The sequence below is a fragment of the Bombyx mori genome, chromosome 27, assembly GCF_030269925.1.
Source record: "Bombyx mori chromosome 27, ASM3026992v2".
NCBI lineage: Eukaryota > Metazoa > Arthropoda > Insecta > Lepidoptera > Bombycidae > Bombyx > Bombyx mori.
This window is the reverse complement of record NC_085133.1, coordinates 1898192-1914472: the sequence shown is the minus strand read 5'-3', so window position 1 is coordinate 1914472 and position 16281 is coordinate 1898192. Positions and strand designations below refer to the sequence as shown.

General features: G+C 40.8%; 1 protein-coding gene across 3 annotated transcripts in view; it reads right to left on the bottom strand.

Moving 5' to 3' along the window:
- Positions 1–170: 170 nt before the first annotated feature.
- The window catches only part of LOC101740855 (uncharacterized), a 33386-nt gene continuing 17275 nt past the window's right edge, over positions 171–16281 (bottom strand). For 2 of the 3 annotated variants that reach the window (XM_038021029.2, XM_038021031.2), the window contains exons 2-10: positions 15116–15190; positions 14066–14198; positions 11668–11747; positions 10798–10843; positions 10296–10394; positions 9591–9669; positions 8691–8844; positions 7895–8012; positions 171–7821 (exon numbers count right to left, since the gene is read on the bottom strand). In XM_038021029.2, coding sequence (XP_037876957.1) covers positions 6761–7821; positions 7895–8012; positions 8691–8844; positions 9591–9669; positions 10296–10394; positions 10798–10843; positions 11668–11747; positions 14066–14198; positions 15116–15190 — 1845 coding nt within the window. In that variant the 3' untranslated portion in view covers positions 171–6760. The remainder of the gene's footprint in view (positions 7822–7894; positions 8013–8690; positions 8845–9590; positions 9670–10295; positions 10395–10797; positions 10844–11667; positions 11748–14065; positions 14199–15115; positions 15191–16281) is intronic. The other variant, XM_038021030.2, reaches the window with a different exon arrangement.

The following is a 16281-nucleotide window of genomic DNA, read 5'->3' as shown; positions in this document are numbered from 1 at the left end:
ATGAGCTTAGATCCCCTTGCCCATCCTAATAAGGAAAAATTGTACCCACAATCACACCCACTGATCGAAGAGTTTAGTGACCGGTGCTTGAAGGGCCTAAAAGCACTGATTTAGGTGCAATACTCCTTTTGATATCATGAAAGGTAAGTCAATGAAATAAAAGAATGTAATCGTAATAAAAACACATATATTTCGCTTTTATATAATATTTTACCAAAGTTTCGGATCGAGTCCTTGAAGGCAGCCTGCGGATACCTATACAAGCTCAGTGCCCGGCGTCGCCCGCGCCCCTCGTACATAAGGCCTCTCCCTCCGCGCACACTTCGCCTCTGTCTCATCAACGACAAACCAACACGCGTTTACACTAACTATATAGTTCAGAGCGACACACAACCAACAAACATTTTCTCTTTACATTTTCACGTGGAAACAACCACACGGACGAGAAACTTAAAGATATTGAGATAGTATCAATCACACGCGACCCATCGAGATTCGTTCGAAACTGCGAATGTGTTATATTTCAAAGAGTAGAGTGATTTACAGAGCGCTCATTTGTTTTTGTTTGGTTTCACATTCGTAATTACGGACGCGTCTACGACGGACCTTCGCGCAGACACGCGACAAATCAACTAGCATCACTTTTGGTTACAACATATCGGGACGAAAATTTTTTATCAAATCACTAAATCCACAATTCTCATGGAATGAAACAACATGTAACGGAAAGATGAATAAAAAAAAATTTGGTCAAATCTATTTATTGATACCGCACACACACAGCGGAATGCCACACGTGACCGACAATAACGAACCCTGTACACTCGAGGCTGCGCGAGCCAAATTTATTCATGTCTTTTCAACAGTGTACTTAGTGCGAGTTTTTTAACATTCTCGATAGCGTAAAAGTTAACTCGTATTTGTATGCAATTGGAACAGCGCCTCTAGCGGCAAACGTAGGCAAACGTTCCAAGCTCCATACAAATACGAGTTAACTTTTACGCTATCGAAAACGTTAAAAACTCGCACTAAGCACACAGATCTTAACGAAACATCACTTCATTAAATTTCGTGTATCAAAACGCTGTACCCTAATTTCTAATAGAGGGACATACGTGGTCCCATCATCACTTCGATTCGAGGTTCGAAGCGTGTTTACGAACTCCGAAACAAAACATACTTGAATGTACCATTTAGATAAGAGATTTTACGGTATCAAGAAAATTCAATGAACAATTAACACTCCCTATAACACGGTTTCACTCTAACACGGAAAGAAAAATAATCCAAAACCCTGTTATAACGCGGTCATTCTACAACACGATAACGAGATTTTTGTTTAAAATTATTTAGAAAATTACATTAGGAACCATGAACAGACAATATAATGGGAATAAGCGAAATTTTACAGCTATTTGTTTATGTATAATAATTAAAAACATACATAGAGGCATAGTTGAGATGTTCCATTCACAAAAGTACCCACGTTTTTGTACCGACTTCTAGTCTCATATAACATGGTTTCGCACAACGCGGACCTTTGTAGGAACGTATCTACCGTGTTATAGAAGGGTTACCTATAAAATATTTTACAATTTTAATACGCTTTAAGTACTTTACGATTTTACACGTTCTGGTAAAACGTAAAATAACGCTAAGATATCTCTGTTTCTCGGCTAGATAGTATGATTATAACGACTTTCAAATTTGATATTGATTTAGATATGACAAAACGGATATAGTCTTAGAGACGATTCGCCCGATTCTTTACTAAACAAATAGAAAAACATTTTTCTTCAACGCCCAAACAATCGTACAACAAAATTAAAAGCTAAAAACAACAATACGATTACTGCTTATCTCTAGACGTGATCCGTTTGCCTGATGCGACATAGCGGTCCCTTGGCGCGGCACTCATACGCTCATCTCCGATATAAATCACTTAAATCATACAATACTATACAAATTGTTTTATGGGACAATATCAAATTCGTCAAAATGTCATTGAAATTAAAAAACAAAAATTCAACAAAGTTGTCGAAATTTAGCGCGTTTATAAAGACGTTTATCACTATTGGGAATCGAACAATTTTTGTAAAACAAACACTCAATTTTGTTGTATTGCAGTAAATAATTAATTATACGCTTGTAGGTTTTAAATTTGAGAAATTTTTGCAACTTCACGGCAGAGCCATTTAAATTTTGAAATTTGGAAAAAATATAATAATACACAAAAAAAAAATACTTCAACTATTTGAATGGGGTAAACTTAATTGAAGTTCAATTAAAAACATCGAACTGTTGATGCTGATAAATGTTAATACCAAATAAAACGGACCTTTAATTACAAAGATAAATGTCGCGTATTAAGAGAAATTTCGCTTAAGCCGAATAACCTTTAACCTCTCGATATAATCGTTTAAAAAAAACCGAATGATTTAAATTCGACCGAACCTCTCGATTCTCAATCCCGAGTGTTTTCGTTTCGCTTTGTTCTCAAATACACAAATGCACCCTGTATTTTTCTCTTAAGACAGCGCGTACAGTCGCGTACAGATCAATATTTTTTTTTAAATATATATATAATTCAACAATTGTTCAAACTGGTAACTAACCACCGTAACACTAAAATGTATCGAAAATGTATTACGAAATAATATTCTGTGATAAAGTAACATTTGAATTGTTTAATGCCAAGGAGTAGCGCGTGTAGACAATCTGAGTGCTTAGTGCGAGTTTTTTAACGTTCTCGATAGCGTAAAAGTTAATCCAAATTTGTATGCAGCTGGAACAGCGCCCCTAGCGGCAAACGTAGGCAAACGATCCCATTCCATACAAATATGAGCTAACTTTTACGCTATCGAAAACATTAAAAAACTCGCACTAGTGTGCCTAATGTGAGCTTTTAACGTTCTCGATAGCGTAAAAGTTAATTCAAATTTGTATGGAATTGAACGTTTGCCGCTAGGAGCGCTGTTGCAACTCCATACAAAGAGTTAACGTTTACGCTATCGAGAACGTTAAAAAACTCGCACTAAGCACGCTGATATGCCATGTTCGCTTTCACGTTATCAGTTGAGAAGGCAGTCCACGCAGACGAGATCATTTCAAAGGCACCCTTCATTCGTAAAACTGTATTAAGACACACTCCGCGGAACATTGGTCACAATAACGTCAACATACCGCTATGACAACGACAATGTCCAATAGTTTCTGACGTCTGGCGGAACGAATTTGAGGTCGGAGCCTCAATAAGCTTTGGGTCATCATTGATCCCTCAAAACGAAACGCTTTTTTGCTTCGTGGTATAAACGAACATCAGTGTGCTTAGTGCGAGTTTTTTAACGTTCTCGAAAGCGTAAAAGTTGGCTCATATTTGTATGGAATGGGATCGTTTGCCGCTAGGGGCGCTGTTCCAACTGCATACAAAATTGGGCTAACTTTTACGTTATCGTGAACGTTAAAAAACTCGCACTAAGCACACTGATAGTGGGCAGGTATACGTGAGGTGTTTAGAAAACAACTGCCTACAGACTCCGCGGAGCTGCACAATCTTGCTTGGGGCGCGGCGCATGTGAATCAGTGAGCCAATCCGTGTAACGTTAGAAATACATTCATTTTTATACATAAGTATATATGAGACCGTCAGCACCAAAGTGACCTAAGGCAGAAATTTTCAAATTCTTTTGCTTAGATAATGAAATTTATTTTAAAAACAATCAATTTTGATGCAAAACCGACCTATCCCTAGTTTGACCCATAGATAACAGATTTGTAAAAATGTTTATTTTGGCGCGTATTGTTTTTGCCAACGAAGCAGTGTAAGAGTAGATTCAAACCTCATCACTTCCATACTAACTATGATAAACTTAGGCTACTTTTGCCCTGACAACCTCATATGTCTAATAACATAATTTTACTTGGTAAACGCACATTTATTTCGTTATTTATTAACCAAAGAAATCAGAAATTCTCAATCAATTTTTATTTACAAGGAATCACATTTTTTTTTTCAATTAATATTATAACGTTTCTTTATTACAAAAATACACATATTTTCTTTTTCTTCTTTTTGGTCAATCTTCTCTTTGCGCGTCTTGAACGCTGGCTCGCGGAGGGGCGGGGGGACTGGATAGGTTGGGGGGAGGGTGTGGGCGAGCCCGCGTCCCGACGTCCGTAACTACACTCAATTATTATTATTATTATACACAAATCGAACACATCGGAATATCGCCGAGTGGTGGCGATGCTGTGTGCGTGACAAACACACCCATTAATACACCGTGGAGTGAATACAGATTGACACTTAACAATCCCATTTGAACTTCCGAATCTGCTGACCGTACCGTAGATTGGGGGGAATATGGACTAGGGGTAGAATAAGGACAAGTCTGAGTTGTCACGATGCTTTTGTGAGATTTAAATTTGTTGAATTGAAAAGGACTTTTATTTAGTGCTTATGAATACTAAGTAGTTTAATTTAGTCATCAGAGCTTTGTAACTGATTAAAGATATTGAAAAGTTAATTACCTAAAGGTAACTAACTACCTACCTAACAACTAAACAGTGCCACCCCTATCGAAAAACTCTATTGTCCCCATACGTGACCCGAATCACCCCAAAAGCCAAGGTGGATCAGGTCAAGCTAGTTTTTTAAGTTTTTGTGTATATTTATCAATGAACTATGCATAATAACGCATCGTATATGACAATTTTAACCTCTGGAACCGTTTTAAACTCAATTTTATTGGTATTAACCTAAGAAAAACCGCTGAAATGTGTGTTGGAATTGGAAAGCGTCCCGATTCCCCCAATCTACTGTACCAAAGGTTTAGTGCCGTCAACAAAAACAACTGAATTAGTTCAGCTAAATTTTTTAAATTTACTTTTAATTCACCGTCGGCAACATTATGTTGTATGCGTGGATCCATTATTTGTATATACAATTGTAACACTTTAACTAACTACGTTAAGGTTTATTTTCCTTTGTTTCATCACATTCGGGTACGAGAGGCTGCTGATTGTCTATCAAATGATGCCAATCATCATAACGAGTGAGAGCACTTCTTAAACTAACATTTCAATATAATGAATTCGTGTCGAATTTTTTTTTTTTACAAAATATCTTGTTACTTTGCTTTCAATATGTTAACGACTTCAGAGTACAGTTGACAGCAAACAGAGTTAATTTATCGAAAAAATCTGTACAGTTAACAAAAAAGGAAAAACTCATTTTGAAAGCAAAACATCAAATACAAAAGGTGATATCACAAAACGTTAAAAAAAAAAAAGACCATTTTCACATAAGTGTGACGGGACATTTCAAACATCAAACTTAAACATATGTATATACAACTTAATTGCAAACAAACATACATATTCCGTTTCGCTTAATCATCAATCAAGATCATAATTACTTATTTTAAAATCGTTCAATCGCTATTTTGTATGATATTAACGATTAATATCATTAACCACTGAATAATATCGAATAATTCTATTGGATTTTCTTTTCCTGTCAAGCTGTAAACCGATAACAGCGCACGAGGTCTTATGTGATTGATCATTGTGAAGGATCTATAGTTTGGTTTGGCCACAAATGACGTCACACGCAATGTAGCCGGTTTTCGGACAAAACTAGAACTGTCCAGTTTCCTATTGACGTGTAACAACAACCCTGCGAAAGCGAGGCATACTATAGGGACATTATTGGTAGAAGCGTGTACAATATAAAATTTAGTATAAAAAGACAACGTTAATTGAATAGCAATGGCTCGTTATGCAGTAATGAGAAAAAAAAGCCCGACAATAGAGCTTTAAAGTCGGATTTCGACTTTTCAAGTCGCACTTCCAAATTTAAATTTAGTATTAAAGCGCAGAAACAAAAACTAGAGATAAATAAGTACAAAGCCGATATTCTATATACAGCTGGTATTTTTAAAGACGTAAAAAAATATATTTCAATGTTGTATATCATCACTTGTCGGACGGACTATAGTCACACTCCGTATAAATATAAAACAAGTTATGCAAGAGTGAAGCAAATAAAAGATACATTTAAAGTCCCAATAAGTATTGACAAAAAAGAAACATTAAAAAAAATTTTTACAATTTTTTAATATGTAACATTGTTGAATAATATAATAACTTTAACGAGAATTTTATATTATAAAAAATTTTGAAACATTTTTGTAGCGGACCGAATTGTGATTCTAAACCATTCTCGAACATTCCACTTGAATAGGCCTAAAATCGGTCAACCTTTTACGAAGAGTTCAGTCACACACGCCAGAGAAGATTTGTATATATGAAACTTTATTCTTACATATTATCTACTGTTATATGTGTGTGTGGTATTTGTTATTGTCATGTAAATCATTACTTAAAGTAATCATAATTATCGATGTTAATTAACAAAAATCGACCGGGGTTGTTGTTACACGTTGTTCGATGTGTCGTGTGTCGGTTTTGTACTCGAGGAAGCTTTAGAGTTTGGTTCCTTTCAAACTTACAGTAGTTGATGTCGTATTACACAAAACTTAACGTTATACAAATTGGTGACACCTTCAAAAACGTATCCTAGGAGAGTACCAGGTGTTCGCGTCGTGTGCGAGCGAGAGGGGGGGGGGGGCGGAGGAAGCGAGACAGAGTCCGTATTTACATATTCGAGCGGCACCGGTGTATATATACAAGAGCGGGAGCTTACGTAACTAATATAAGGGCACTTGGTCGGTGACCGTTTGGCACAGGTTCGGTCGGATCAGTCGATGACGACATACGGCAGCGCCAGCACGTCGCCCAGCGTGGCGCACTCGTGCCACTCCGCGAACTGCGCGGGGCGGGGCGGGCGGCCCAGCGCGTCCACCGCGCCCGCCGCCGCGCCCGCCGCCGCGCCCTCCGCCGCGCCCGCCAGCGCCGCCCGCAGCGCGCCCTCGTGCTCCGGCAGCGCCAGCACGGGCGCGCGGCTCATCTGCGTGTAGTCGTAGCGCGTGCTGTCCAGCGCGCGGGAGCACAGCGCCACCAGGGTCCGCCCGTCCACCGTCTCCTCTTTCTTCTCCGGCTTCACCTCTTTCGTTCTCTCGACGGTGCGGTGCTCCTGGGGTTCAGTCTCGAACTGCTCTTCGACTTCCATCCGAGGGTGAGGCTCGTTCTTGCCGAACTGCGTCTCCTCTTCGTTGGAGAGCAGCGGCGCCTTGAGCCGCTCGCTTGGCTCGAGGCTCGGGACGCCAACCATCTCGGACTCAACCTTCGAAGAGTCTGGTTTAGGTTTACCGTCGGGCCGGTCGTCGAGTCCGGCCTCTGGATCGGTATCCGGGTCTTCCGGCTCCCGCTTCACCACCGGCTCGTCTACCGGATAGGGACGAATCGGAGGGGGCGACGGGGGTGGAGGCGGCGAGGGGGGCGCAGGCGCGAACTCCGTCCACGGTAGGTGCGGACAGATCGGAACCCGCGACATGTTTTTGACACAGTAGTCGTCCGCATAATCTGAGTAATTGTACAGGGGTACGACGCTGGTAAAGAGATCGGGGTCGTCAGGTCTGGCGGGGGGCCGCACCGCGAAGGGGTGGGGCAGGGGGGGCGCTCGCGTGCCGTTGACGCCGGGCACGTACGTGTGGTGCAGCGCGTGCACGTGCAGCGGCTGCAGGACCCGCCGGCTCGCCGCCGGACAGTGTTCGTCCTCTTGCTCCTCCCCGCACGTGCACTCCACGCCCTCTTCCTCCATCTCGGAGATGAAAACGGGCGCGGCGGGGACCGGGGTCGTCACCGCCGGCGCCGGAGATGAACCGTTGCGAAGCGGGGAGCTCACCTTTACAGGACACGCTGAAAGAAAATCTTGTTTCAACCTTCACCTCTCTGGTTGTCTGGTAGAAAATTTATGTAAATGAATACTAACGTTCAGGTTCAATGAGCATGACGTCAGGCGAGGCGGGCGGGGAGGCCACCGGGGAGCCGGGGGAGAGGGGTTTCCCTCGTGACTGAATCTGTTCTAGCAGTTCCTTTGTTGTCTTCACCTAAAGAAAAAAAGCCTTTAATCTGATTTTAGTTTACAAACATTAATGCACCCAACAGCGAGAAGGATCATCAAAAATACATAAAATATTATCAAAATTAAATGGATAAGTAGATCTTATTCGTGTATGGATGTAATGAACGGAAAGCACAATAAAACTACGCGTGCGGCACATGACGATACTTTTTAACTGTCCTAGCTTCAGGCTTGAGTGGATAGGGCTGCCATTTTACAATAATACTGAATTAAGTATCAGTTTTTTTTTCCTACCTATGCTGATAGCCTTGTGAGGCTATTTCAGCTTCTCCTTGGCGTGTAGGTGAGCTCACGGGGCTCGAGCCGGAGTGTTGATAACACTGGCCCCAGCAAGAGCAGTGCTTCGCAGAATCTACCAGCGAATCCGAAACGCGACCCACTGAGAAGATCCGGCGAGAAACTCAGTGGGCTGTGTCTATGGGGTTAGTTTACTCGTCGAGCCCTTTCGTCGCAAGCGCAGGTTCGACGAGGACGGTGACCGGTGCTTGAGGGGTATCAGTGAGCAGAGACTAGCACTATCGCAATAATCTTATGACTCATAATTAAAATTGACAAAAAGATCGTGTTGGGGCATCATATACCACGTCATACCACGTCTAGTTTTATGTCAAATGTCCATATTGTGTATGCGTGTGTGCGTTACCTTCTTGCCCCCGGCGGGCGGCAGGCGGTGCACGAGCGCGGCGTAGGGGTCGGGGGGCCGGGTCCCGTTCCGGCGGTGGGGGGCGGCCCCGTTGCGCGCCCCCCACCCCGGCTCCGCTGTGGTCTCCGAGCCGGACCCGGCGCGACTGTGAACTCTGACATTAGTACAATGTTCCATTCATTATTCCTGTTCAATTCTTCATTCAATTTTACTATTCTAAAAGGTTTTAAAAACCCTAAGTACGGTTTAGAAAAAAAAATTTTTTTTAGTCTTTGGTGACCAATCGCAGCCTTGTTCCGTCAACACGATATACGGCTTCCGGCCCATCTGGTGTTAAGTGGTTACCGGTGCCCAAAGACAACCGGTGATGGAAAAAACACATCAACAAAATAAACACAGGCCGTCTATTAAATTCTACATGAATGTTCTCAATTTTGGTAGTGGAGTTTTGACTGACTCAATAGTGCAGTAGTTAGGGCCCCTGACTGTTGTGCCGTGGGTTGCGGGTTCGATTCCCGCATCGGGCAGACATTTGCGTTATGAACAAGTTTATTTACTTTTTGTCTAGGTGTTTATTTTCTATATATGTATTATTACAGAGTCCAGGCTCCCCTCGACCGGCAACTTGTTTTGTAACTTTAACAGTTTTCATTAACAGTAGATCGAAATTGTTTTGTCAATTTTTTTTGTTAATTTAGTAAAATATATTTAGGCCAGTTCTGTGTAATTTCTATATTTTTTTCAACGTCCTCACATCTGTTCGATACATATATATTTATTATATTATATTATATAAATATGAATGTTAGTCTCTGGTACCCATAACACAGGGAATCCGAAATTGGGGCCAGACGACAGTGCATGATTTGAAATAAAAAAATTAAGAATTTATTAACACACCTTTTTTTCTTGGGTTTTTTGTCTCTCTTCGCTTTTTTCTCATCATATACCGCTTCGACGGATGGCGGCCTTTTCACGGCTGGAAACACAAATAATCATTTGTTTAGCTGTCACATAGGCACGAGCTGATCAACTTCGAAGGATAGATCTTGATCTAAGCTTGAAAATTTTAAAGGAAAACAATTTTCCTCTTTATTATAAAAAAAATGCTGGAATAAAACAAAAATAAATCTACATATTTGGTAGGCGGTAGGACCTTTTGTGAGTCCGCACGGGTAGGAAGCAGTAATGCGCTACAGTTTGAAGAGTGGGGCAGCCGTTATAACTATACTGAGATCTTAGAACTTATATCTTAAGGTGGGTGGCGCATTTACGTTGTAGATGTCTATGGGCTCCAGTGACCATTTAACACCAGGTGGGCTGTGAGCTCGTCCACCCATGTTGCAATAAAAAAAAACTATTATTCGATGGCACCCATCGGTATCATCTTACGAATACGGCCAACGCTTTAGTGACTTGAGTTAAAATTTTAATGTCTTACGTCACTCAACTTTCAAGTAAGATCAGCTAAGTGAAGAGGGCCAGACTTGGACTGAACGATGGACCCGAGGCGACAGAGGACGGCGACCTACCTGTGATTGGGTCGCACTGTGGCAGCAATAAGGAGTTAGAGCTGATGATATGTTAAAAAAATTGGACACATACGTGGTGTGACAGGTTTGTGCGGTACGACAGCTGGTGGAGGAGGAGGATCGTCGTCCACCAGGATCACGTCCTGCGAGTCCGACTCGTATCCACCCCATGCTGGAAGAAAACAAAAATAAATCAACATATATGGTAGGTGATAGGACCTCTTGTGAGTCCGCACGGGTAGGTACCACCACCCTGCCTATTCCTACCGTGAGCAGTAATGCGTTTCGGTTTGAAGGGTGGGGCAGCCGTTGTAACTATACTGAGAGCTTAGAACTTATATCTCAAGGTGGGTGGCGCATTTACGTTGTAGATGTCTATAGGCTCCAGTAGCCACTTAACACCAGGTGGGCTGTGAGCTCGTCCACTCATCTAAGCAATAAAAATTAACTTCAATTTCTTTTTCGCTGACCTTATTTACCTATTAGGAACGTTATTTTCTAAGGAACTGATTGCCTTGAGTACTGTCGGCAAATAAGATTAATTAATTAATTTATTTATTTTGTAATTTTCATACCTGGCCTTGACAACGGTCTTGGACTGGACAATGCCGGACTAGCCACCTGAAATATATAAAAAAAAGTTTTGCAAAATTAGTTGAATGAAAACAAAAGAAGAGTTTATAATTAACTTTGATTTGAAATTGACAATATTGAAATGTCAATATTTTTAATTAGGTCACTACCGACATGTTACAAAGAAATGTGAATTATTTTTCTAAATATTGTCAAGCGAATATCTTAACCCTTATGACTGCCGTGTAGGTCACCGGTGCCCTACGCGGCGCACTCAAGTAATTAAGTCGATATCTGTTACTAAAGCGTATGTCTGGAATGCGTAACTTTGCCTTCTTTTGTTTGTTAGTGTATCTTTTAGGCCTCTTTGATATATCGTCTTTTCGCATTAAAAGTGTACAATTTCCAAAAATATTCACCAGTATTGTTCTCATAAATACTGTCAAAAAAGCGTAGTTTAGATTTAGTTTTTTTTTTTTTTTTAGTTTACCTATGTTTTGACTACTATTAACAAAATGAATACATAATTTTATCTCACTTTTAAAGACAGATAATGTAACTGATAAAAAATAAAAAAACAAATATTGCAAATATGATTATTATTAAAAATATCGAATGTTAAAAAACCTTTAGAACATTCTCCTGTAAAATTAGAAGTTTTGAGGTTATACAGTTTTAATGCGAGAAGACGATATATTCATGCTCAGTATCTTCAGATTCGTCTTTCCCAGAGTCTACTAGACATTACGGCCGAAAAGAAATCGACATAGTTACTTCAGCGCGCCGCGTAGGGCACCGGTGACCTACACGGCAATTAATGTGCTAATGAATTCAATGGTTCTTGTCGAATCGACGTACTACAAGGCACTGACCCGGGACAGGGCAGGCGACGTCAGCGGAGTGTTCCCTCCAAGCCGACGGATCTGCCGCTCAGCTGACGAACGATTTGATCCTAGAACGGAACAAAAGTTAATACAGCATTCTCTAATTTTATTACCATTGAATCAGACGAGCATTCGGACCATTTATGGTTAGTGGAGACGGCAGCAATGCCAGGAGTGCAGCCGTTGCCTACCGTTAAGTACCGTAAGCCACGTTTGAAGACATGTCATGGCGTTCGAAAAACACTATCCAAATAGTATGCATGCATTTAAAAATCTTTTTTTTTATTTATTGCTTAGATGGGTGGACGAGCTCGCAGCCCACCTGGTGTTAAGTGGTTACTGGAGCCCATAGACATCTACAACGTAAATGCGCCACCCACCTTGAGATATAAGTTCTAAGGTCTCAGTATAGTTACAATCTGTCTAGTATGAGTCTAATATAATACTAACAAACCTTATTCACGCACTCATAGCTCGTTAGTAAAACCTGTCGATCCAGTGGATACATTGAACTCAGTAGTACTACCGGAAAACCTTTACATAATACCTACATTCGAAATAACGTAACAATTAAATCTAGTAGCGGTCACATTGCGGGCCGACCTTGGCAAACACGTCATCTCGGATCCTCCCGATCCACTAACGGTGCTTTTAGGTACTTCAAGCACCGGTCACCGTTCCCGTCGAACCCGTCGCTTGCGACGAAGGGCTCGACGAGTAAATTAACTCTCAGACACAGCCCACTGAGTTTCTCGCCGGATCTTCTCAGTGGGTCGCGTTTCCGATCCGGTGGTAGATTCTGCGAAGCACGGCTCTTGCTAGGGTTCGTGTTAGCAACGTCATCAGGTTTGAGCCCCGTGAGCTCACCTACAAACGTTAAGGTTACGCTGAAATAGCCCCTAAGGCTATCAGATTAGATAGGGAAAAAAAAAAACCGACCTTGGCCGATTTCATAATGAAACAATTCTGCATCAACACCAAAAGGACGAAAGTTACATTTTCGTATTGATTTTAACGCGCCATCGACTATCTAATGGCGACATATCTGATACATTAACCGATAGAATAATGGCCTAATTGTGTGTACACTAAACAACGCCTCACGAAACTTTAGTTATTACACGGCCATGACACAGTTTTATATTCAGCACATCGTAATAGAGATGTGTTGTTGGCAACACTTTTTTGTAAGCAAAGAGTTGAAATGCACAATAAAATAGTAATTACTCAATTAGAAAACTTTTAAATCTGTTGGATAAACGCGCGTAATCCTTTGTGACGTCACTAACCTAGAGTGAAAGAGATGGCGCTACGTTTCTCGTACGCACCCAGTTCTCTTTTAAACCTAGCTTTATGTTCAAGGTTTCTCTACCGTTCTCTAATACGAGAGTTAGAAAAGCGTTAATGATTCTTCCAGTATGCGGCAATGTGTTAATCCAGTTCAGAAAATTTACGTCGAAACTTCCGACACGCATCGACGGGACGGTAATATGCACTCGAACTTAATCAAAATATGTTTTAATTTTAGGAGCTCAAACTATCTAGGTTTTTTTTAAAATTTCAAACTTGATTAATCACGTTCAAAAATTAAATAAGAAGTTTACTTGTTAATCGTTTTCAACAACACAGATTTTTTGGTACTTACTGAAGCTATCACTGGTTTAAGAAACTTATTATAGAGCGACATCTATCGTTCAACAGTGGTAGCTCTTAGCGACATCTGTCTGCTAATAGCAGAAATAATTGTCTTTTTTCGGTACCTATTCGCTGGTAGTCTAAGAGGCTATTTCAGCTTCGCGCGTACGTGTAGATGAGCTACCGGATTCAACTTGAGAGAATTAGCTACCACTAGCCTTACGCAAAAGCAGTGCTTCCCAGAATCTACTACCGAATCGTAATCGCGACCCACTGAGAAGAACCGGCGAAAAACTCAGTGTGCTATGCTATAGGGTAATAGTATGCGATATTTATCATGCTCCAAGTTCATGACAGTAATTATTGAAGAAATCTGATTAAAGAAATTCCGATTCAAGAATGTCCTGCCAGTTTGGTGAAGAAAAGTAATGATGGACTATAGCAAATCAACCTTGCTCAGACGTCTAGCATTGAGCAGCAAAATCAATCTTGGACCGTTATCTTCTTATTATGGACCATTCTCGACAGTATAGATTTCCGGATTTAGAACTTGTGGTTTCAACAAAAATAGAAAACACTGCGCAATGGACTCTGTACAATTTAGCTCGCGAAAGCTATACCAAAACCTTCGCATACTTTGAGAACCATTCAAAACGATGACTGCGATATTATGTTCAACAAATTTGAGGCTTGCAATTTCTACTCGTAATATTATGCCTTAAGTATGATAAAAAGTTAGATTAGTAATTACCTGTGTGCCCCGGTGAAGCTACAGGTATGACAAGGTCCCTCCATCTCTTGACTAGGACCTTGGCGCGACGCGCTAGAGTCGGGTCTGAGGTCTTCCGCCTTAACTCGTTCACGTGCTTGCCAAGTCTGGTGGTCTGGAGACGTGATTGGAAAACGATTTAAACATCTTCTATTAAATACAACAAGAGATAGTGATACCAGTGAGAGACACCAATGTGCTTAGTGCGAGTTTTTAACGTTCTCGATAGCGTAAAAGTTAACTCGAATTTGTATGGAGTTGGAACGTTTGCCTACGTTTGCCGCTAGGGGCGCTGTTCCAGTAAAAATATTTAAGACATCTCTGTCCACGGGTTTCTTTTAAATATTAATCGATTTCTATTTTCCCTGCTTATTCGGTGGTAGCCTAAGAGGCTACTCCAGCTCCAGTCACGCCCGGACGAGTACGTGAGCTCACGAGTTCAACCGGAGAGAACTTGCTAACACTGGCCCTAGCAAGAGCAGTGCTTCGCAGAATCTACCACCGGATCGAAATCGCGAACTACTGAGAAGATCCGTCGAGAAACTTAGTGGGCTGTGTCTACGGGTTAGTTCGCTCGTCGGAGAACTCGACGAGGACGGTAACCTGTGCTTGAGGGTCCTAAAAGCACCGAGCGTGAATCAAGAGGATCCGACAAGACATGTTTCAGGCGATGGCGGCTTTGCTTTGCCCCGTCGCGGTCGGATAAGGATTAAGTGTCCATGGTCTAATGGTTCCACTGTCCAGGGTACTCTAATCGGGTCGTGCGACTTTCCCATGTTTCGAACCCTTGGACAACCGCATCTACAATGAAGGATCATTAGTAAAATCAAACACGAACAAGCACAGTGTAGTCTAAAGGGAACAGTGAATCATACCGTCTATTAGCAAATAAATGTAAAGTGAAATTATGACGACGATCGTATCGTTGCATTACCTACCTTATCGCGTAACGCATAAGAGCTTTTATCACATAATACATTTTATATTTAATCTTTTATTGTTAAAACTATTGAAAACATTATAATTGTTTACCTCCAACAGCTCTTTTGTAATATTGATTTTTTCCAAAATGGATATGATTTCGTTAACGGCGTGCATGTCCACAACCTGAAAAGGATAATGAAAATTAATTAATACTAAAAATAATATACTCGTAGGATTGATATTCTTTACAACAGCAATGGTACAACATTATTATTTGTGTTGTCTTTTTTTTAATGAAGGAAGGATTACTGGTGGCCCAGATGCCTTTCCAGTTTCACCAGGACAGGTGGGCGAGCACGGGCTCAGCCAGGAGGGATTTGTGTGATCTACAAACTAGAGCGACATGCCAGTTTTTGAGAGTCCAAACGCCAAATACAAGTTTCGCATTCTAGAGTAACAATAATTAACACGAGTGAAACCGCATGATGCACCAAGTCAATAATGTTTGCAACATTAATATGAATTATTTATTAACAATATAAAAGTATTTGTATCAAGATTCACTTAGAAACTGTATTCTAAAAACAATAAAATCATTTATTGCTTTTCTTTCAAATCATATATTACTTAAAATTATTATTACAGGTCAATAAACAAACTGAAGGCAAAAAAAGGGAGGTAGCTCAGCTGGTGCTATCTGAAGTGGATGTATCAAATAGCAGTTATTTTCAACCACCCTCTTCCCACCTGATAAAAACAATATTGAATTACACAATAATAGTGGTTTTGTATTTTCGCCTAACAATTTATTATTATCATTTACTTTATTATAAAGCAAGAATCATGTAAATTGGTCGTGAATGTAATTCCTTGTAACAACGTTACCACCGCACAACACATAATCTTACTGTTTTAAAAGCCGCAACGATTATATTTCAGAATTTCTAAAAAGTTCTTATAGGATATCCTTTGCGATATTTTCTAGACATTATTGACCCATTAGGGAGAGGACCAGCATGTTCCAAATTATTGTCCACATCCGGTGTACAGATCACAGAGGTGCTATGATGATTGTATTTACTACCTTGTTGCGTTACAAGTAATGTAATTCAAAATATGAAAAATTAGTACCTGCCTGCGGGATTCGAACATTGGTACACTTGCAACGCTTGATCCGAATGCACCGGACGTCTTATCCTTTAGGCCACGACGAATTATTCAGAGTCAGCGAACTCATCATTTAGAGAACGCGGGGAGAGGGGGGACGCCCGCAA